General features: G+C 40.5%; 2 protein-coding genes across 3 annotated transcripts in view; one reads left to right on the top strand and one right to left on the bottom strand.

Moving 5' to 3' along the window:
- Positions 1–23308, top strand: part of LOC6631519 (uncharacterized) — a 34350-nt gene that overhangs the window by 10546 nt on the left and 496 nt on the right. Inside the window, exon 2 of the mRNA XM_002055280.4 lies at positions 22879–23175. Within this exon, the coding sequence (XP_002055316.1) occupies positions 23121–23175 (55 nt within the window). The 5' untranslated portion in view covers positions 22879–23120. The remainder of the gene's footprint in view (positions 1–22878; positions 23176–23308) is intronic.
- On the bottom strand, positions 17334–22736 carry ENGase (cytosolic endo-beta-N-acetylglucosaminidase). 2 transcript variants are annotated; one of them, XM_002055279.4, is made up of 4 exons: positions 22309–22736; positions 19023–19260; positions 18639–18965; positions 17334–18578 (listed from the first exon to the last, which is right to left on the bottom strand). In XM_002055279.4, the coding sequence occupies exons 1-4, from the start codon at positions 22481–22483 to the stop codon at positions 17363–17365; spliced, it is 1956 nt and encodes a 651-aa protein (XP_002055315.2). In that variant the 5' UTR covers positions 22484–22736; the 3' UTR covers positions 17334–17362. The 2 variants fall into 2 exon arrangements, with proteins under 2 accessions (XP_002055315.2, XP_015026451.2); XM_015170965.3 differs by lacking the exon at positions 22309–22736 and having other exon boundaries at positions 19023–19502.

The raw sequence follows: 23308 nt of genomic DNA, 5'->3' as shown, positions 1-23308 counted from the left end.
GAATAGTGCTAAATTGAATAACATTGTATAAAAAATAGTTTGATTTTTAAAATATTATTTTCAAAGCGTTTAAAATGAAAATGGTGTAGAAATATTTAATGGTATCTTACAGACGTTTGCTTTTAAGCGTTACACAGTTCATGACAAATGTAGAATACTTTTGAAAACACTATAAAAAGTAGAAAATTATGCAAATGCCAAAGGCCAACACGAGGTATTGCTGTGGTTTTTCTGGCAACTCTTGGCTTTTCTAAGAACCAGGCAAATGCTATGTGGACTTGGGCAAGGCGTCTTATGAAAAACTTTTGCCTTTTAGCTGGCTTTTTTTTTTTTTTTGGGCTTTCCCCTTTTATGTGCCACTTGTTGAAACTCATTAATTTGGGACAAAAAAATAATATATAAAAGAAAAACTTTTCGAAAGTTCGTTTCGATGCCAATTGAAAGGCACGTGCAATCTACAATTTTCTCACGAATTTTCGGCATTTTTTCAATCGACACGTTTGTCAGCGTTTAGCGAATTAAGGCCAGAGCGCGGAAAGGGAGACAGAAGACAGTTGCAGCAAATTCTAGAGTATATGTATGTGCTTTTTGCAGCCAATTTCTCTTTAGCGCAGTATAGTTTAATTTACATGACGATGCCAGATAAAAACGCTTCAACGCGGCTCTGCTCAAGTGCGGACAGGGGCAGGGGTTGATGGGGACTTTAACGGGTTTGTGGGGGTGGCAACTTAACAGCTCTATAAACACGGCCAACAATGGGCAACCACAGCGAAAATATCGTACTGTCGCCATTCAAAGGCAGCTGTGCAGAAACCGGCAGATAATGTAAACAAAACAATGCAAAAAGCGACAACAACAACAACAACAACAATAACAACAATAACAACAACCGACAGCCTGTGCATGCATAGATGCAATCCCTTGTCTGACTGGAGGCGCCTCCTTGGCAACGCTTGAGACGCAGCTCAGCTGCGGCAAAAAAAAAGGGGTATTGGGGTGGACTGGGCATGCATGTGTGTATGTGTGTGGAGGGGCGGAGAGTGCTAAAACCATGTGGCTTTGACTTAATGTGCATAGTACTGCAACTGCATCGCAGCTGTTTGCGGCACGCCCAGTGGCTGAGAACAAACAACAAGTGGTAGAGTGTTGTGACTACAAGATACCCTGTAACAAGCAAGGCTGCAAGCTAAAGAAGTTGCCGCAGCCGAAATCTGATGCAAACCGAAGCATGTGTTTTATTCCTTTAAATAATTAAACGCAAAATAAATTCAAGAGTGCTTTACTCAACCTGTGTGTGTAACACGAGAATATTCATCTTTTAAATTTCGAGTCTCAACCTCTTGCAGTTTTTGAAATCGATGTGTTCACGGAGAGAGAAAAAAATCGAAAGGGAAATAGATAGAGAGAAGACACAGAAAGAAACGACGTACATTCGGTCATTTGTAGACTCAGCTCGTCAACCTGATCAAGAATGTGCTGTCTTCTGACTGTCTGAAAGCGATTTTCAATGGTTTCAGGGCATATTCACAATAACCAAAACTGTTCAAACTCAGTTTTCATATTTGTTAACTGTTATTCAGACCCCAGCGATCAAAGCTGTCCATTAAATATCATGTACATACACTATTTCCAATTTTAGTACAACTTTGTGTGCTACATTTTCGAAATAGGGTATACAAAAACACTATACATAATATAACAGCACATAAAAAATGTATCGTGAACACGATTTTTTAAGACTGTTGGTCTAAGGGGCCGTTGTCAGCCATAAAGCGAGGGGTTGGAACGGAGCTAAGCGCCAACCCAGATAACTACAACCGGAAACATAAGCATAACGGGCAAAGTGCAAACTGAGCTTTTGAATGCTAATGAGCTGCGATTATCTTCTGCACTTACTGTGATCCAAAGACAAAGCTGCAGCCCGTGCAGCACGTAGACGGCTTTTAGCTACTTAAGTCATAATTAAAGCAACTACTTTTTAAATGGGTTAAGAGCATGCGCTAATTATCAAAGATAATGCCTTATTAGAACTGAAGGAAATTGTCTAATTTGTCTAATATCTGCGATACAATTCAATTCCATATGCTTTGCAATATCTGCGAATGAATTTGTAGGCAAATGCCTTTATCAATTAATTAAATACGAGCCAGTCAAAAATACATATACATTGTACCAGATCTATGAACGTAATAAAATCTGCAGCTTTTATATTCATTCATTAGAGAAAAGTCGATAAATTTCACTTTCTGCACGTAATTAAGCTTCAATTTCGGTTCTTTACTCACATTGCATTAGGTTACTTTTTTTTTCTGCTTGGTTACAACTGAAATTCCAAAGATATTTGTTGTTCTTGAGTTTGTGTGCCGTTTTTCTGTTGTCCAACCACCCCCAACAGGCACGCGTGCCCTCGCCCAAATGTATGCTACAATATTTATGTATTTGTTTTATATGTATGTGAACCTATGAGGGCTGAAAAGAAGCTTCAACTCGTGATGCCGACCACCAAATGCTCTTTTGTGGCAGCTATTTACGATTGTGATTAAGAAGAACCACGTTTAAGTCGAAGGTCTGCGAGCCAATGGCTCGCATTAAGTTTCGGTTTGATTTTTACAATTTTCTTTAAACAATTTTGTTTGGTTTAGAATTGGGTTTAGTCAAGTCAAGTTGGTTACAGGGTACAGAACATATTGAGTCCTACATATCTACAGCCTGAAAGAATAAACCTATACCGAGTCTTCAAAAAGTGCTTTAAACCTGCATATAAAATCAGATAGATCATACCTTAGTTGCATTACAGATTTCGTAAGCGATATGGCAATACCCTTTGCAAGTGTATAACAAATTCCTAGAAAATGCCTTGAGCTGTCTTCGAGCAATGCATGGCAACAAATTTTCGTCGTGATTTGTCTACACATGTGAAACTGAAGTTAAAAAAAAAAAACAAGGGGCTGGAGCTGTTAAGGAGGTCAAGAGGTCAGCAGTTCCTAGACTACGCTACAGTTGTTGTTCGGTTCTCGTAAGATAAAATATCATTGCCAATTAATGTTTTTTCTTTGGGACTCTGCACATGACTTTAGCTTTATAAAAATTTCACAGACACACATTCACACACAAGAGCATGCTGTGTTTATTTGTTTATATATCGATAACGCTGCGACGCGTTTTCAATTTGCTTTTGCCGTTGATTTGAGCAAATAAAATGCTCGACCCTCACAACTTTTGTTGCCCCTTTATATTGTTGCCAGTATAAACATGCATCCGTGCTGATTCAGTTACCCAGCTGGAACGAGCCACATGAGACTTTAACTTTTGCTCTTCGGAAATTTCAAATGGAACGAGCGATAAGCTTTTGCTCGGAGTAGTTCTCTATTCGAAAGATGTAAATGTGCTTCATAGGTATCTCAGCATTCTTTTTCTATTCCCATTTTCTAATAACATCAGAAACGTATTTGTAAGTCAACAGCTCATGGCTTTTAATTTTTCAATATATCCATTTGTTGTCACAAAGTTGTATTAAATCCTTGTAATAGATTCACATGCATAAACTGTTTATATTCTTGCTAAGTAAATAGATAGATATATATATTTTTTAATAAATAAATCGCTTTGCTTATGTAGCATTGCCAATTATATATACTTTATGTTCCATAATAACGATAACAACTGAAGTATTTTGTTATTTAATTAGACCAACAACTAATGCCATTAAGTGTGAAAAATGATGATGCCGAGCAGCGGTTCTGGTCACACTGGGTGTGGGCTGAACTTTGTATTAATATGTTTACGCTGATGTTGTTAAGGATAATACTTTTCGTGTTGTTGGGGCCAAATGCCTCTAGCTAGCCACAAATATAAGCAAAACACACATAAACACACACACTTACAGCTGCTTAGGAGAGCCGGCTGAGCTATCAGGCACGCCCATCATATGCGCCTCGAACTAAAAACAAAAAGGAACGGCAAGCTACGGCACGCCGAGCATTAAATACCCTTCAAATATGTCTTGGAAGTGCTTATTAGCAGCTATACTATATGGAAGATCGATTTGGTGCAGGCTTATAGTTTTGTTAGCAGCATAGTAGAGCTCGCAACTGATGAGTATTCGTACGAAAATCTCAGTTTTTGACTGATTTTTTCCTATTTTTCTATTAAGCGATATAATCTATATAGTAGCCGTATATTGATAATTTTGCTATACGTAATGATAAAACTTGGAATTACTTCATGATATATCAAATCGCTTTTTTTATGGCAGCCATGTGAAATTACTGTAATATCCAATCTGGCCGACATATATTTCGATATATCACGTAGAGTTTCGCTTTAAAACTGAGAGACTAGCTTGCGTAAAAACTGGCACAAAGACAGATCAATCAAAAATACTTTTTTCGATGCATTGCACATTTCCCGAGAAACTAATACGATCCTCAACAAGGGTATAAAACGACGATTCCCACCCATTTAATTTATTTTGTGTTGATGTTGCGGCTGCTGTTAGTACTGTTGCTGCTGTTCATGTCATGGCCCATGGCTTCATTCAGTTGTTTGCCTTGAATATCGTCCGGACATACTCCAAGTGCGTCTCCAGCTTGTTAGAGAGCATTACAACTTGGGCCCCTTTTGCCTTTTGCCGTCCTGGCCGTCCCGTTTCCTATTCACTTCCTGTGTGCTCCGGTTTTCAACTTGTCTTGCATTGCAGCTCTGTAGGTGCACAAGTGTTTGCGCGTGTGTCTGTGCGTACGTGTGTGTGTGTGTGTGTGTGTGTGTGTGTGTGTGTGGGTGTTAGCCTTTGGAACTATATTATTTTTAGCCAAGGGACTTTTGGGGCTTCGACGAGCTCACGTATTGTTTGTTCTTTTTTGTACGTCCCGTTTACAACTCATTTGCTTTTAAACTGCTGAGCAAAAGATGCACTTGCACTAGTTATCTGTATGTGCTTGGCTCTTAGGCGAAGCATATTTTTGTGGGATGAGTTTTAGAAGCAGCTCTACACTCAACTAATTGACAGCATCGTAATAAATGGATTGAACTAGTTTCGTTTCATATCTGCCCTCAATCTATGTACCGACTGTATTTAGCAGCTAATGCATATGATTACGGCCAAATGCCACGCCAATTAGTGGGCATGTTGTCATAAATTTCAATACATGGGCTTGTAAATGTAATTTAGGCTCAATGTTTACCATTAATATTAGCTATGACAACAGCAAGAACAACGACAAAGGCAACAACCGCAGTCATAGCAAGGACACGACAAATGCACTTTAAATTGCCAAATTCACTCACACAAACACACACACGTGTGTATATGTATAAATGCATGGCATATATAGTATAGATTATGTATTTTGAGAGTTAATTAAACGCGAAGGCTGCCAGTGGTTTGGCAAACACTACAATATGCCACTGACAGCAGACGTCAAGCGGTGATCTAAGTAGGGGCTTAGGGCAGAAAAAAACCAGTTAAATGCATTCAGCACAGTGGGTGGAGGGTGGAGGGGGGGCACATTGTGGGGCAACTGTTCAGATGCCAGTGCCAAAATGTATACGACCACTGAGCGCAAAGTTCATGCATTTCAAAAAAATGTTATTAAATAATATTAAATTGGAATTTCGTGTTCGGAACTGATTCACCAGAAGGTAGCGAAAGCAAAATACATTTAATCTATAGAGTTTATTAGTCTATAAAGTTTTAAATAATGAATCTCAGTTTCAGTTTGGAACACGAACAAATTGATTTGTGAACATATTATAAACTTATATAAATTTCAAATTGATTTGACTGAAATGTTAAAGTGCCTAAGACCCATTTAAAGTAAGTCAAAAGGAACAGAGCTTCAAGTAATTCTACTTCAATAGAAAATGCTAAAAACACTTTTGATTTTAAAATAAGTTAATTAATAATGCAGTTATTTCGAAATTGGGCTGATTTTGCTAAGTGTAACTGCTAAAACTGTTTACCATGGACAATGCAATTTTATGTAGCTAACTTTACAGGGCGCCAGATAAGTTTTAATTTAAAGTGACACGCAATAGTGGAGTGTGTTTCTGTGAGAGTGTGTGTGTGTGTGTGTGTGTGTGTGTGTGTGAGTGCTTGACTGGCAGCTGCCAAGTGTCGCCAGAGTTGGAGACAAGTTTATTTAAGGAACATTTGAACGACACAAGGATAAACGACAGTCCTTCAGCTGATGCTGGTTATGCGAGCTGCTTGAGTGCGTCAAGTGCCTGATAAACGGATTTTTTTGTGTCATATATTTAAACGATTTCAGTCTCAATCTGCTATATGTTTGCATAGGTTATGAATGCGGACTTAAAGTTTGTATATACACTCCGGATTTATTGAAAAAATCTCATTTAGTGCATCAATGCACCTTTTGTTTCCGGCCTAACATCCGGGCTGGCTGGCTGCTGCATCCTGTGCTAGTGAGTCCTGTGTCAGCTCGCTTCCGTTTAAGCTCGACTTTCACATTAATGCTGGCAACTCGAAACACAGAGCACGCATTACGCACCGGCAACCAAACACCGGAGCTTCTCGATGCTGACCCGAGCTCAGCAGCAGGCCCGGCCATGACCTTGGACAATTTGTGGGGCAGGCAAGGGCCAAGGGTTTGCTCTGGCTGCCAGCTGACCTTTTGCCAGCCATGGCATCGGCATCGGCATCGGCATCGCCAGTGCCAACAGTTACTCAGTGTCAAGTTTTTGTCGCTTTGCCAGGCTTCGTGTTTGGCCGGGCAATTTGATTTATGTGACTTTTGCTTTGCATATGCCATTCCGAATCGGAATCGGTGACATGGACATGGCCACATGGCCACGTCGACAACTTGAGAACGTAAGCAGACAATGACTGAGATCCACCAGAAAAAAACAACACAGCCACACATGAGCCCACCAGCATGCCAGAGCCTGGTTGGGGGGCGCAGTCATGACGCTGCTCTAAGCGCTTATTTATGGCATATTTTAGATACTGGCATTCCGCTTACAGCCGCAGCCAAAAAAACCATCAGCAGTGGCAAAAATAACCAAAAGAAACTTTCGTTTGCTGTTATGAAAAAGTGCGTGAGGCTTGTAAACAGCAAACACATCATGTAGCATAATAGGCTCAATGTGTGTTTGGGTGTGTGTGTGTCCACATGCAGGAGCGGAGCAGCTGTACCAACTGATTCTCATGGGAATATGCAACGGCCACATCGGTCAGTTGGTCACAAAGGGTCGATCACACACAGACACTCTAGGAATGCCTGGGCATATATATGTATGTATGCCAAGACAAATGTTTATATCTATAAGTTAGTTGACTTGACTAACTGATCGCTGATGCTTTAACAGTCTCCAACAGTAACTGTGGAAAATTGTTTTGTTAAATTTTGTTTGATTTTATTTATTTGACTATTGTCAAGAAATCCATTCCGCTGGGTGGAAAACGGTGCTCATAGTTTGAATGGACGAAAGCTTAAGTCTCTAACGAGCTGCACTTTCCTTTGAAAAATTCACCCAAGCAAGTGAAAAATGAGCGGAAAACTGTTTTACATGTAAGCCTTTCTCTCTTTTCCAATATACCCATTGGCTGAAATATGTAGAAAATCATTTTTAACTCGATGCACCTTTTGTGTAAAATCCATTTCGACGAGCGGTTATAAAAGTCAAAAGTAGAAAAAGAAAATTGAAATTTTCCCACATGCGTAAATATGGTTGCGCAACTTTTGCATAACATTTGAACAGAAAACTGGGCGCGGACAAAGTTGTGTAACACCAGCTGGTAATCTATTAACATTTTCTGAATATGAATATTCATAGGAGACATGAAAAGTCAATGAATACGTGATTTAACCCTTTTGAAAAGTCGCCGCCTAGGGCCAATGTTTTTGGTTGTATATAGGACAGTTGTGTATGTTTTTCGTTTGTCCAACCAAAAGCTTTATTACAGAGCTCTATGCAAAAATTTATTGAGAAAATGTTTCATTCAGAATATGTTTGTTGATAGCAATTAATTTGCTTTAATTGCAACGACTTTAAAATAATGTTTTAAGTTATATTTAAATGTCTTTTGAGATATGCTTTACCGTTTATGGAAAATCCAGCCTTGTGGTTAAAGTGCTAATTCAAGCGGATTCGAGTTAATTGTTAATTTAATCTCTTCTGATTTCAAAATTATAACTTAGGCAATTTCTACGACCTTTAATAAATATATGCTCGCTCTGCACGTATATTGCTCCAAGGTGTATGCGTTTACAATCCGTCCCTGTGACCATAAATGTGTGTATGTGCGTGTGTTTGTGTAAATTATGTGGGTTATGCATGTGTATTGGTTGTTTGGCACTTCATGTTTGCTGTAGTCGCTCGTCATCAAAGTAAGTTTAACAGCAGACGGGCGGACAGGAAAATGAACGGAAGGCGTCGACGTCGCTGACAGCGCAAAATTTTCGCGCTGCCAAAATTGGCTGATTTCCCTCTTCTTTTCTGTTCATATTTTTTATGACAATAACAACAGGCCAAATAAAAACAACAACATGAGCAACCAAAAACGACAAAAACAAACAATTGCCGCTGACGTCAAAGTGTCGCTCAAACCGTGAGCCTTTCCGGCAGCAGTCACCTGAAGGACTCTTTGCCGCACCAAAGGATATGAAAACTTTGTGATGAAGCTGGCACATGAAAGCGATCAAATAAGCAACAAAAACGTATGCAATAGTCGACTGGCCGAAACCCTGTAGCAATTTCTGAGCAGTTGTTGCCAAATAACGCATAACCGAACCTTAAAGCAAAGCAATTGCCCAGCCGAATCGAAGCCCGAACCGAAGCATATTTGTTTTTCAAAGGAGTCGGTTTCAACTGAATAACATTTTCTCAATCTTTGCTTCAGCTTACTTTTGTCTAGTGTTTAATGGGTATAGCATAATAAAATGCTGTGTCCATATATATATTTGGGACTGGAAAATGTTCTTTACATAACAAAAGCAAACTCTTAACAAAATTGATTATTTTGCATCGCTTTTATATATAGGCTGAGAGCTGTCGTCATATCAAGAATATCTTTTCTTTTCATTTGAAAAAAAAAAGAAGAAATAAATAAACAAATAATTGCTTTTCACATGCTTTCAAGGACTCTTTAGTTTGAAGTTTTCTTCAAACGCCAGACTGAATTTCGCAATCCAATTTAGTTCACAATATTTTATGAAAATACTTTTATTGAATTCGATTTCAGATTTTTTGCATATGGCCTTGATTTCAGTTATCATTTTTTGATTTCTAAAAATAATTTATTTTATTAAATTTTCATTTAAAAAAAATAGCTATAACCAAAAAAGCCAGTTAGTTTGTTTATAATATTTGCCCTGTTTTATGATAAAAAATTTAATTTGTTCTTTCTATCGTCTGGCTCAAATTTTGCGTAGCAGCTCTTATCAAATTTGTTCGCCTTAACGACCCATAAATGTTCTTTTCTGAACAGAATCTTATTTGGCGTGAAAAGTTTTATATTCAGAACTTTCGCAATGCTCAATCACACATCCATTGAATGTAAATGGAGTCAACGTACAACATCAATGCAGTCTTTCCTCTCTTAGTTATGAATGATAAATTGTGCCCCATTTACCATATACTCATATTTGATTTGATCTCTCTCCTAGCCGCTGACAAGGACAACTTGAGTGATGAGAACATCAAATTTGTTATTGTCAGTGCTCGTATATAGATGCAAATAGATGTTGGAAGGCTTGCCAAGCATATAGGCTGGTTGCATGGAGGCACAGACTCTATTTTAGTGGCAATCAAAATGCGATTTGTTTGATTTATTGCGTATACGCCTAGCCTGTTGCATGCCACATTTATCAAGCATTTTTGGCCCCTAACTGCGTCGTTTGCCCAACTGATTGACAACAAGATTCCAAGCAATTGCGCATTAATATATGTCTTTGCCGCTTTGCCTTCGGGACTTTTGCCAGGGATTTCGATACCTTCAGCGGGAAATAAACCGGCGCAAATAATGACGAATATCCGTCATAGCCAAAGTAATAAATGTTTAGCCAAACAACGTTGGCAAATAAGAAAAAATTTGTTCGCATGGGACATCCTTCAGAAAATCCTTTTCAACCCAAAAACAAAAAAAAAAAAAAAAAATGCTTGAGTCGTGTGTGCTCGACTCGCGAATACACTAAATCCAAAAACCAAAAATGGGTATATATAATAAAGCCAGGAACTTTGAGTATATTCAATTTTGGGTGGAAAGTTAATGTCAACTCAAATCGTCAGTAATATACAGAATGCCTTCTTCCATATGTTATTTATTTAGTGGGAAAAATGTAGTGCCCTTCGTAAGGGTATAAAAAGCGAAAAAAAAAGTGTAAATCGGTTGGTTGATAGTGCTCGACTAGAAGCTACTCTCTGGAAACTAGCAAAGCTGAAGTTACTTGGGTCTAATACAAGCTACTTCATGCGTATCCAAATGTACTCGACTGTGATGCTGTTCTTATATTTCTATATACTGTATACATAAAATACTTTGCAGTTTTAATTATATCGTTAAAAAATGCTCTCTGCTAGGAGCATACTTACTGCTATTTCTAGAACTGTTTAGTACAGTTTATACGCATTGAATAGATACGGGGTATGAGAAGAAAATTTAAGAGCCGCGGCCAACATATTTTACCATCATGATGGGGGCTGATGTTGTGGTTGGTGTTGCTTGTGCTCGTTGGCGAAGTGTAAAAGTTATGAGGCGCCGCTAGACCTGAAAACAGCCCCAACAATTTTATATAAAAAGACCTTTCCAGAAAGAAGGACACGCGGCGAATGCAGAATGAGTTGAAAAATGGGTAAGGCGAAGCGTGATTTAGTATTCATTTGATGCGAGTAACACGCTTACCTCTCCACACCGAACAGTTTTTCAATATATTTATATATAAAGGCTTTAGCCGACTGTTTGAGGGATTTGTGCATGGAATATGTAGCCTGTACCCTTATGTAAATGCTTGACTGCGAAGTTTTTATTCTCAATACATTAATATTATAAAGTGTTTGGCTACAAACTGTCAACTAACTTATCAAACACTGCGATTCGAACCATAATGCTCATTTAAAAACGAATTGATTTTAGCCAAATAATTTACCATTCCACCAGACTTTTCGTGGGAATAAAAATTATAAGCAGCAGCTCTTCATATGTTACTCACAATTCGAGGCGAAAATGTTTTAAAAAAAAGGCGTTTATGAGAACCCGCTTGACTGTATATTAGAATAAAGCAGCATAAATTAATTTACTCAATCAACAATCATGATCATATTAATCAATGATTTGTCCAGAACTAAACTAAACAGAAGATTTTGAGAGGTTTGCGAATTTCAGAACTCATCTTTCGCTTACATTTTATTTGCGCGCTGGGCAACGCATCGGATGAGGTCAAATATGTCGCCGCAATTTGCGGTCTGCAACCGCAAAATGCGTTCTGCGTTTGTTGTTGTAAAGCCAGCTTATGTATTGCATTGAAAGCGAGGGCCTAAAAGTAGGCTTTAAATATTGTAAAATTGCAAAATTGCATAAAGGACAGACACAGAGACTCTGGAACAAACCAGACGGACGGAAACTCATTAGTGGGCTACAATTATGCCCAATGACAGCATAAAAATAAGAGTCAAACACATACAAGCACACACGCACAAACCCATCACACACACGCCGACAGATTGACTACTTGAGCAGAGATCGGAAATTGCGCACATTGCATTTTGTGTGCACTGCACTCGATTTAAGTGTGTGAAATATTATTTCCGAGCCAACAGCTAAAAGCTGCAGGGCAAGGTGCATGGGTCAAAGGTCCTGAACGGGTTAAATGTTATTATAATTAGAACAAACGACCTGCCGTGGCGACGGCACAGCCATTCACTTACTGGGCCCGACCAGAACAACGTATACTACGCATTGCTGCACTTGGAGCAGCCGGTGGTTTATGTTGACATTTAACGACATTGATAGCTTGCGTTATTATTATTTATGTTGCCTGTTGTAGACTTTGGCCAAAGTTTGTCCAACTGCTGCTCGCCAAACTGCCGGCTTATTAGAAAAGTTCCCACTGCAGTTAGGTCTTTGAGTTGGCTAGTTAACTTGACTCTGGCTTCCTTTGCCTCCATGCATTCGTCCGTTTAATGTTTTGGTAATATTTATGCGACTTTTTCATATTCATAGTCGCTATAATACTTATGTCTGCAACAGCGTCGCTAAATCAATGAAATCAGTTTATCAAAATGTTATTTAACTAAGTAGGGCCTGATTAGGTTAGGTTATGTTATGTTAAGTAAGGGTAAGTTATGTTAGGTTATTTTATGTTATTTTAGGTTATGTTAGTTTATGTTAGGTGAGGTAAGGCTAGGTAGTGTTACGTTAGGCTTGGTTTGGTTAGGTTAGGTTTTGTTAGCTTATGTAAAGTTTGGTTATGTTATATTGGGAAAGGTTAGGCTATGTTATGTTAGGTGAGGTTAGGCTATGTAATGTTGTATGAGGTAATGTTATGTTCCACGACAGACGTCAGTTTGAGGAACCGGCATCCTTTGTTGCAGTGCCACGTTATGTCTCCTGTATTCAAACTTATTAAACTAAGCCGAAAGCAGCTTAATCTCGTTAATTGTGTGAACTTATTCACGTTGCTGCACAAATGCTACGTGAAAAGTTACTAAAAGTTAGCTTGTTCTTTGTGTCAACAAAATGTTGAAATTGTGAACATTTGCGGCCAGGCTATGTTATAGCAACGGGAACAAGTTAATTACTCAAAAATGTCAACTTCAGTTTCAGCTTGTTTTATGTTTAATATTGTAAAAATCTAGTTTCGGAGCGGTTTCCATTATGCCATTAGTAACAATTGCAAAATCATTTCATATTCATATAGTATATATTCTTGTGTTATCTCTAGGTAAAATTTGAATTCCATGCAGACTTACAATAGCTGCGAGTAACAAACAAGCACACATATATAGATAATATATATGTGAGCATATGATATCTATTTGCCACTGGCTGGCTGTTGCAGGCAGCTATTAAATTAACGATTTGGTATACATTTATGGAAATAACGTTGAACATGCACATAAATGGCAAAACCAAATCCCTGCCAGAGGTTAGCCACGTTGACCGAGCCAAAAACTGGGTCAACTTAAATTCCATTCAGTGCGAAAGGCTTGCGCAGTTGTTGTTGTAGCTGTTGCATTTGTTGCTTTTAGCTGATTTAGAGCCGCAACAAAATTTCCCAAAAACCTGCTGTTAGGCAAAGGGGACACGGACAGCGACAGGGTAGCTGGGTATGGGCAATTTTACTGACTGCTCCCAATGGACAATTTAGTTGCGCTGCTGGGATGTTCATTCTTTTTGGTGGTACTTTGAATAGTTCCGAAATGGAGGCATGGGAAAATACCAAGGCTGCAAGCCAGTTTTGAAACGAGCGAGCTCGAAGTCGGTAATCCAGTTTACTTAGAAAGAAAATATATATATTTTTTTTATAAATAAGTTGGCTGAAACTATGAGCCATTTGAGGCCTACTCAGCTTCAAAGCATTAATAACCATTAAATGTATCTAATCATATTTTGTGGATCTCCTTTTCGGCTAGACATCAAATTTCCATGCAGGTTCACAAACCGAACGTAAAAGCAGGCATCTGTTTTTTTTTTTGGGTTTGGAGCCCAGCTCAGTTTCATAGACTATGCATCTCATTTTTATGAGCTGCTCGGCTGGAAAAGGGAAGGCTTAACATATAACCCAACCAATTTAGTAGTTGGCAGCGTGAGGGCGTGTGGCACAAATCACACCAACATACTGAGCTCCGACGGGCAAGTAAGCCCATAATGCTAATGATGATGATAGCCGTAAGCGGGACTACGGCTGCCATGCTCTTAACGCTCTTTTCATTGCAACAACCCACCGAAGCACCAAAGCATCCTATCATAGCCCACGCCCACAGCAATGCTGTGTTGACGCTTCCGCACCAGCGCGCTGCGTGGCTGACTTTTGCCAAGCGGAGCTGAGCAAAGCCAAAGCACTACAAAAGTTGGGCGACAAGGGAAAAAAGGAAAAACAAAAAAAAAAAACGAACTAAACAAATGAAAAGGGAACAATGCTAGAGTGCGAATGTTGCAGTCGTATGCAACCGACTGGGTAATACTCGTTTAAGGCCCAATAATAGCTTCTAGCGGGCTACACGCCCATTCTAAGTAAAGATATATTTATAGCATAAATATATTTCTAAATACCCTGAAACTATTGAAAATTGCAAAGAAGTGTGGATTGGTTTTGAGCATATGTATGTAACAGACAGTAGAACCGAGCTTAAAAATGTATATTCCTTCCTTTTTTAATCATCATCAACAGCAGAGTGTATCTTGTCTTTCTACTTGTTTGTCCGTTCCTTTGTATAAATTTGTCGACCTGAAACTTTGAATTTAGCTTCTTCTAATACAAATCATCAATAATAGACCTCGTCTATTGATATTGATAAAGATCAGGATCGGCTTACTGTTTTCTGACCACAAATTGCAGCTTGAAAGAGCAAGGGTCACCATATATATAAGAGTATATATAGATCTAGAATATTTTACTTTTTGTGGTCACGTCTCCATCCCAATAATTGGGCTTGGGCAGAATATTTCAAAAAGAAAGCTTTCCCATAGCTACAAGCTGTCAAGTTTATATGTGTATAAAAAGAAGTCGCAATGGACAAGTAAGTGCTAAGTTCTAATCGTTGAGTATACCCTATCTTTAAAGCATTTAATTAATTGTATTTGAGCACCATTTGCCACGCCCCTAGTGAGCATATCCATATAATCTATCATAAACAGATACATGTTTTCAAGTCTCAATTTGTAGACTTCCATGGCGCCTAAAAAAGATACGAGAAGACGGGCGGATAGGCAAGACGAACATTGCACACAATTTTTTATTCACTTTGTAAACGAGCATAAAAACTTTGAGTCTGGGCATAAAGCAAGCACGCTCGGATAGGGCTGGCACCGGGTTGAGCTGGTCGTTTTGGCCTCAGATGCTGTCATGCATGCAAAAATGATGTCAACGGAGACAGAAACACAAAACGTTGCACTAAAAGTCAAAGCCAAGAAAACACAAAATAAAAAAAATTTAATAAAATGTAAGAAAAATAAGAAGAAAATATATAAAAACGTTCACATTCCATGCATTATAGTTCTTAAGCTCAGGTGTGTCTGTGTGTATGTGTGTGTGTGTGTGGGTGTGTGTGTGTGTGTGTTTGTGTTTGTGGGTGTTTGTCTGACTGTGTGTGGGTGGGAGTCTTGTGGATGTTTGGTTGAAACGCAGTTAAATTGTTTGTCAGGGTAGCTCGGGGCAGGACAGGGGCAGCCCATCATCTGGTCGGGCATAGCCAGCTAGCGCACTCTTACTTGTTTTTAATTAAATAAGTTTTTCTTTATTAAGTGGATTTTAAGACAAATTTCATATGATTTTCTTAAAATTCGGCTTTATCAGCCAAATGCACTAAAGAGTTAATCTCTTAGCATAGTCGCCATTAAGACCCTGCTCTTTATATATGTTTGGGGAGTTCTTTGGTAAAATTTAAAAAAGGCTTATAGACAGCGTTCTTAAGCCGGCTACAATCTGCGCCTTAGCTTAATATCCACTTATTTCTGAGCCCCACACCTGCGAATAGTGTTTCTTGAATATGTTAGGTGTCCTAATGACATTTTCAGGGCGTAAATCTTAAAACCTTATTCCAAGGCAATAACTAATATGTTTAGTGATTTACACGAACTTATTTACACGTTTGAATCTTTAAACGAAAAAAAACTTAATATGCGCTTCTATGGTCTCTAGATCAACTCAGCTGGTCTTACAGATCAGGTATGTTCTTTTTGGTCTCGCAAGAGCTTACTTTAGCCTGTTAGGATCATGTTGAACCATCTGCTATGGGTTCAGCGTATAACAATAATAATATGTGTACGGCCATTTAAACACTTGAGAGACGTTGCTTAAATGTCTGTGTGTGTCAGAAGAGGGCACAGAAGTGGCTACAGATACTGTCATAAAATGTTGAACAGATGTCAACTGCGGCAAGCTGAGCACGAGCTGTTTGTCAGTTGCAGGCGGAGCTGGCAATTGTACTGGCCCAGGGAGTAGAAACATAAAAAAAACCAGGAGCCGAAATTCGCACACAGAGCCGTATATATATATATATATATGCAAATTTAATCAAAATGCCATACTACCGCATTCAGAATACCAAATACTGAATTTATGCAGAATACACAAACGCCCACGCACGCCTTGATAGGTATATATGAGCTGCTCGGGCGACAACGGCGGCAAATTACAGTTTCCGCAGCACCTGGGCCACGGAGAGATGCATTTGGCAAACAGTTGCAGTCGCACAGAGGTCAGCAAAGTACTGAATCTATATTCGCATACACGTTCATATAGATATGTGGCATATGCTTATATATGCATGCGGTATCACATTAGTGCCTTGCCTAGGGGTTTTTTTTGGGTAGCAGCAAGTTTTTGTGCCACTTTTTTAAGAGACGCCTTTGGCTAACAAAGTGCACGCCGCCTGCCTCCAAGGAACAAGAACAAACATAGAGTACATATGCAATTTTCACGCCCCGTAGCCCCTCCAAGAGCTCTGCAAGTGATGTTGACTGATGGTCAAGTGGCCGGACTGACGTTTGGGTATTGGAATGAAATGCCCCTTGTGGCAAGCAGGGCGCCACCAGTGGGCGGCTGCAGCCGACATGTGCGTAACCGGAGATTCAAAAGACTACGAAAATTGCAGCGTTGTGCGAAGGTCAGCAGCTGATGATGAATAATGACGAGTAGCCCGAAGGCAAATTGCACGGCGCAAAAAAAAAAACAAGGAAGAGCGAGCGAGATAACAGGTCGAAAGCTGCCGAACTTTAAATACCCTTGCAGACTTATGGCAATGCATGGTGCATAAAATTGGAATATTTTAGAACGGGCGATGATAAATATGATAAGCCCAGCTTTGAATTCAAATCACGAGTGGAGCCAGATCATGTTTAATGAGCTTGCCGCCCTGATTGATGGAACTTTGCCTACGTTTGGGCATATAAAAATATGAAGCCTAATAAATCGGCCATGAAATGAGCGAGGAAAGCATATAAAAGCTTTAAAGTAAATAAGCTTTTCAAATGATAGTTCCTATGGGAACTAAATTATATAGTAAGCCGATGGAATGTGGGGAACGCTAAGCCCAGCCTTATCAAATTGGTTATAGCAACTGTCAGACGGACATGACTCAACCCATTCAGCTGCAAATGCCCTTCATAAAAAAGGGAAGCGAATGTAGACAATACAAAAAAAAAAAGAGTGCGATTACTTTCTGTCCAAAATGTATTTTATTTTTAAGCGGCCGAGGCCTTTTCCATTAACTCGTGATCACGCCAGAGCTGTCCATGATTTACCGAAATGTTGGCCTTGTGCGTTGCTTGTGCTGCTTCATAATCCTCCAGGTGCAGGCTCTGCACATAGATGGCACCCAAGTATGCATTCGCTGTGGACAGTTGCGGGCGTCTGCCCATCAGGCCTATGTCCTGCAGCTGCACGGGTCCATCGAATTTGACAAGATAATATCGCACACGCCAGTTCTCGCCCAGGGCACCGTGCTCCTGCGGCAGCTGGTCGTGCACCAGGCTGGGCGCCAGTGTCCCGCCCAGTGGCGATATGTAGCATACACCTTGCGTTAGAATATTCTCATGATAAGTGCCACAAAAGACATAAATATCCTTCATGGGTTGCCGGGGTGGACAAAATCTTAGAACCACATCCAGTGCGTGCTTCTCGTCCTCCGTGGTGACTTTGTAGGCATAGCCCAAGAGCAGTACGCCCAATGGTAGCTGGAATTCGGTGAGGAACAGCCGAAAGGCACGTTCATAATTAATAATACGCAGGGCACAGCCCCCAGCGTAGGCGGTGTCGAAGCTGTGCTCCGCATTGTCGCCCAACGGCACCGACGGTTGCAGGGCCTGGCGCGCCAGATTAAAAAAGGGACGTGCCGCAAGCTGGCGTACGCCGCACTCGAAACTGGTGCGGCCCGATCCCACGCAGAAGTTCGAGTAGAAGGGCAGCGAACGGTATGGATGGGTGCCTAGGGAAGGCCAAAGTCGTGCCCACCAGCGCTCGTTTCTGGCCAGAAAGGCGGCATTAACAGACTCATCGCCGCTGTTGTTGCGTATATTGTAGCCATATTGCTGCAGCGTCTCAAAGCACCAGGCAGGCGCAAATATGCCCGCCGAGAAGCCGCGTGCCGCAATTCTAGCCAGAGTATGAGAGCTCTGAAAGCGTCCCAATTGGCCGCGCCCAAACACATCGAGTCCCAGAAACAAACGATGCGGTGCTGCCTTCTCACGCTGTATGGATGCCTCGCTCGTGTCCAGACTGCGATCGTTCCAGGTGTAGTTGATCAGAGTGCCATGACTGGCGCGAAAGAATTGCACATTGCGCTCATTTAGCTCGTTCTGCCAGGACAGTTCGCCATTGTCGATGACGCTATCGTACCAAATAACGCGTCCATGCGGCACCTGCCGCTCGGTCGCCTGACGCAGCTCCTCCACAAAGAGGCTGTTGCGAACGAGGCCAGATTCAGTGATGGAAACTTCACAATCGGAATGCGTTACTCACTAAAGATTGGGCATGGCCTCGGCACGCACCGGACACTCCACATTCACCAGCCAGCCCTCGAAGCCAAAGTGCAGGCAGAGCCGTGTCATGGCTGCCACAGTACGTTGCACGCTCTCCGCGCTAACGAGGATTTCGTGCAGTAGCTGTTTGCCCGAGTGGCCCTCGGCTATATAGGTGCCCAGCACGGGCACGCCATGTCGATGGGCGGCATTCAGCCAGCCACTGGGCGGTATTGTCACATATTTGTGGCTGAAGTAGCAAAAATAATCCACAGCCGACCAGTGCATAAATCGATAGTCATCGTACTTTTCCGAGCTGTGGTAGTGCCTGTCCAAAAATGGGATAAATTAACTGCTAATCGTATGTCGCATAAAACTCACTCACCGATCTGTCAAATAGTTGCCCATCATGTCGTGGCAGACAAGCAGCTCGCGTCGACTGTTGTTATTCAGCGTACGCCGATGGTTGCTCAGAAAATCGGATTGCCTCTCCAAGTAGACCGCATCGCCGCGCACTTCGGTATCCAAAGGTTGGACGTAGCGCTTCCAGTCAATGTTACGGCTGCGCACCATAAAACCCAGCAACTGCACATTGTCCAGAATTGGCTCTGCCTCCAGCTGAGCTGCAATTGCGGCTGTTAATTCGGGTCGCATGTGGGCAACAGCAGCGGATGCTGTTCATGCAGCTGTTGCCTGTTGCGAAATGACTCCAGCGGCGACTGGCTGGCTTGCATTTATCAGAGTCGGCTACGAGGCCGCCCTGCACGCGTTTTCTTTTATCGTACGTGGCATCCGCATTAGATGAGAGCTTTTAAGGTCGACCTTGTACGATTATTGCGCCCAATGTTAATACCCGCCCCCATGTGCATTTTATTCTTCTTTTTCCCGCATCTATAAAAACGGAATTCAAATTTTGCATTTACCATGAACCGTACCTTCAATTGACTTGGCTCAATAATTAACAGACCGATCTAAGGTTAAGCTCGTTTTGTTAAGATTTAATTGCATATACTTATTTTTTATCACTTGCAGAAAATCGGAAAATATGCGATTCCGGGCGAGTAAATTCAAATTGTTTAACCGAGTTGCGCTACTTTTATTGATTCCTTAAAATTGTTTTTCCAACTTTTTAATGTACTTTTATACAACAAATTTTAATGTACTCGCACAAATGTTCAAAATGTGAAGGGCTAGTCTATGTGATTATAATTAGTATATAAACTAAACAAAACGAGAAAGTAAGAATATCCTTGCCTTACGGTTTTGCAGATATTTAAAAATAATGAAGTTGGTAAATGCTGAATTTGATGTAAATATTTAAAAAAAAAAGAGAGAATATTTGACAGCGATATGATAAAGTGGCCCGCTCCGGTCCGACATATGCAAAGATTCAAGAAGATAGCTACAAAACTGAAAGACTAGAAACATGCAGATGGCTATATCAACTCGGCTGATCAATAGATATATGCTGATCAAGAATATATATATACTCTACTCTCTACATATTTCATGACAAAATTATAATACCCTATTCAAAGGTATGCAAAACTAATTTTGTAATTGACAGCAAAATGTGTACAAAATATATTTTTTAAATGAAGTTTGAATCTTTCTCTACATTTCACTCTCACATTCATCCTTAACTATCCTCCCTTTTTGCACTTACTCTTTTTTTTTTTTTTTATTTCTTTTATAAATGTTCACATCTCACATATAAAACTAATATTTGGCATAATAATAATAATTCATTCCAAGCGACACTTATGCTCTTAAATTATTTTTCAATAACAATAACTCATGCATGCGCCATAATTTATATCATATTATCGGGGCTTTGAGTATTCGATTTAAGATCTGGTCCCTGGACTGAATGCGCTTAAATGCGCAGTAAGCATAATCTAAAGCAGACAAAACGATATCGTCTTATCATTTATCCAACCTCGATTTCTACGGGCGCACACACGAAAATTTTCATTTGGATTATGTGAATAATTCATGCGGTCAGCGTACAGACTCCAAGCCCCTTGCCCCCCCCCCCCCCCCCCCCACCCCTTCCACCACCCACCTAAGCACCCGAGCATTTCCATTGCAGTTGGTAATGGGCAACGCAACAGCAGAAACTGCAACAGCAGGAGCATCACCAGTAATGTCCTGCCGCTTCCTGTTGTGGCAAAAGTTTTTCGCATTCAGAGCTTCAATGGACGGCCGTTTGAGGGGGTGGGAATTGCCAGGGTTAGGGTTGGGTGGCTGGGTGCTTGGGTGGTATCAGGCGCAGTTGGACTGACGTTTTGTGCAATTTGTGCGCTTACGGAAGGCAACGAGGCGTTTGACCGGAACTTAAATCTATCATTGCGGCAAGGATATGGATTTTACAGTGGCACATCGGGAATACTAATGAGAGTTTGGGGCGGCACACATCGCTTTCTACACTGTTCAAAAAACGAACAAATAGTCGTTTGGTTTTGTGCAATAACCTATAGATATAACATGGCTGTCTGAATCTTGAAACTTTACCACGTTCATAATTATGAAAATCTAGATCTGGGGGCTAGAGACCTGCTGATAGAGGGCCAAGTCGGAGATTAGTGGACAGATGGACAGACTTTTTACTCTGCACATAAGCCAGGCTTTCCTCCAAGAGCCTAGAATCTATTTCAGGCTAGTAGGTAGTTAATATGTGATTTGTCAGGTAGTTCTAGAGGCTAGCCTGGTATTAAGGAGAGGCATATTCCATTAAAGGAAGCTCGAATTGATGTTGCGTCCGCAGGGGGCTAGGAACAGGGTATCCTCTGGTCGGCCACTTTTGATTGCAGCCCCTTTCTGTATAAAAAACAGGAGAACATTGCAATTGGAAGGGAGAATCTACATACATATTGCATATATACATATATATATATATATATGAAATGACTTTAAAACTGAAAACGATATGGAATTTTGCAGTTGAAAGTAAACGTGACCTAAATATATATTTGTTATCAGCAATATACAATCAATTGTGCAAACTTATGACTAATACAACAATATATATAAGTATGTATATCAATTTCCGCAGATAGCCGCGCGCTCGTGATGTTAGAAATGAGTGTGAGACCAGAAAACACACTTTATTTCCGACAGATTGTTCCAATACAGACAGAAAGATTTTAGGATTTTGTGTAGCACTTGATTGTCAAGTTTGTTGTAGATATTTTGTTAAACTAAAAAGTTGTTGCTAAAAAAATACAATTCGATATGTCGAAACTCTCGCGTGATATTCGAGCAGCATAATGCAGCTTGTAATTGCTTAGTTTGGTCAAGATATCTTGACAAATAGTTCTTCATACAGATACTTAATTTTGGACCGATCAATGTAATCGCCCCACAACAGAATGACGAACCTATGCAAAGCCTTACGCAAGTTTCAACATGGCATTCCCTTTGGGAACGTGTCACCGGACAAGCTGCCGCTGTTGTCTTGCCACGCTTTAAAGACGGGACACAACTGCAGACGCATTGCCCAAACGATGCCCAAGCACAGCTCCAATGAGAAGTGTTGGGTATCGCCTTGGTACTAGGCCTCAACATCGCCTGGAAGCGGGAAGCGAGCCATCAAGTGTATGTTGTTTGCAAGGACAAAGCTTCGAGTTGTTGGACATATTTTTAAAAGCGGAATATATGCATGAACTTACGGCAGCCACAGGTGCAACTGTTTGTGGCGGTAAATTCACTCAGCTGTTGGCCAGATGCCGCATCTTTGCCGACTTCTGCTTCCTCTTCCAGGCTAGGTTGGCGCGGCGTTGGAGACGCCGGCATGGCGATGGCCAAGTGCTCCATGTTTTGCTCCATTACCTTCTGCTCGTCCATATGCACGAGAAGCTAATCCAGCAGACGGCAGCAGTGACAAAAATAAAACACGGCGAAAACTTGCTCAAATTTTGGTGACACATACACGAACAGCTGTTCGTGCAGTGTTGGTTAACGCGCAGTGGTTAACAGCGGCGCAAGCTCTGCGCGCCTTCTTAATTTGAATTCAAATTGGAATTTGAATTGGAAATTTAGCTAATAGGTTAATGCAATGTAAATATAATTTAAATGAATTACATCTATTTTTGTTTGTCTTTATTTAAAAGTGCTGAAAACAACTGCAATTTGCGTTCAACTGAACAATAATTTAAGCAGCTACGGCCTTAAACTGAATTGAATTTCTCAGCTTGCCTTGATTTCAATATACGACTTTTTATCTTTATTTCTTTCTACAGTCGAAAACAGTGGCAATCAGTTGCCTTTTGGCAGGAGAAACAATGCAAAATTAAGCCAAGGCCGCAATGCAGCTGGATATAAATTGTGATTAAAGAAGCGTCCAGCGAGGCGGAAGACAGCAAAACTTTGCTTGGCACAGCTGCCAAGAAGCAAAAGACAAAACGAGCTGCATTTGTTCTTGATTTATTACAATTCTATACAAGTTTTTGGCAGCAAGGAGACGCACCAAAAAGTACACAATATGCCAGCGGGTCGGGTGGCCGGTAAAGCCGGCTACTCCAATCACTATTACAATGGTTTGTATCCATCTTAAATTATTATTTTATTTTTTTTACAAATTAAAATTTTATATGCATTCGGCAGTCCAGCAGCTGGTTATACAATTAATGTGCGCATCAATTGCGTCCGTAATCGAATAACATGCATTTT

The sequence above is a fragment of the Drosophila virilis genome, chromosome X (genome assembly GCF_030788295.1).
Source record: "Drosophila virilis strain 15010-1051.87 chromosome X, Dvir_AGI_RSII-ME, whole genome shotgun sequence".
In the NCBI taxonomy this organism is placed as follows: Eukaryota; Metazoa; Arthropoda; class Insecta; order Diptera; family Drosophilidae; genus Drosophila; species Drosophila virilis.
Note: the sequence above shows the minus strand (reverse complement) of the source record. Positions and strands in the feature narration are given on the sequence as shown.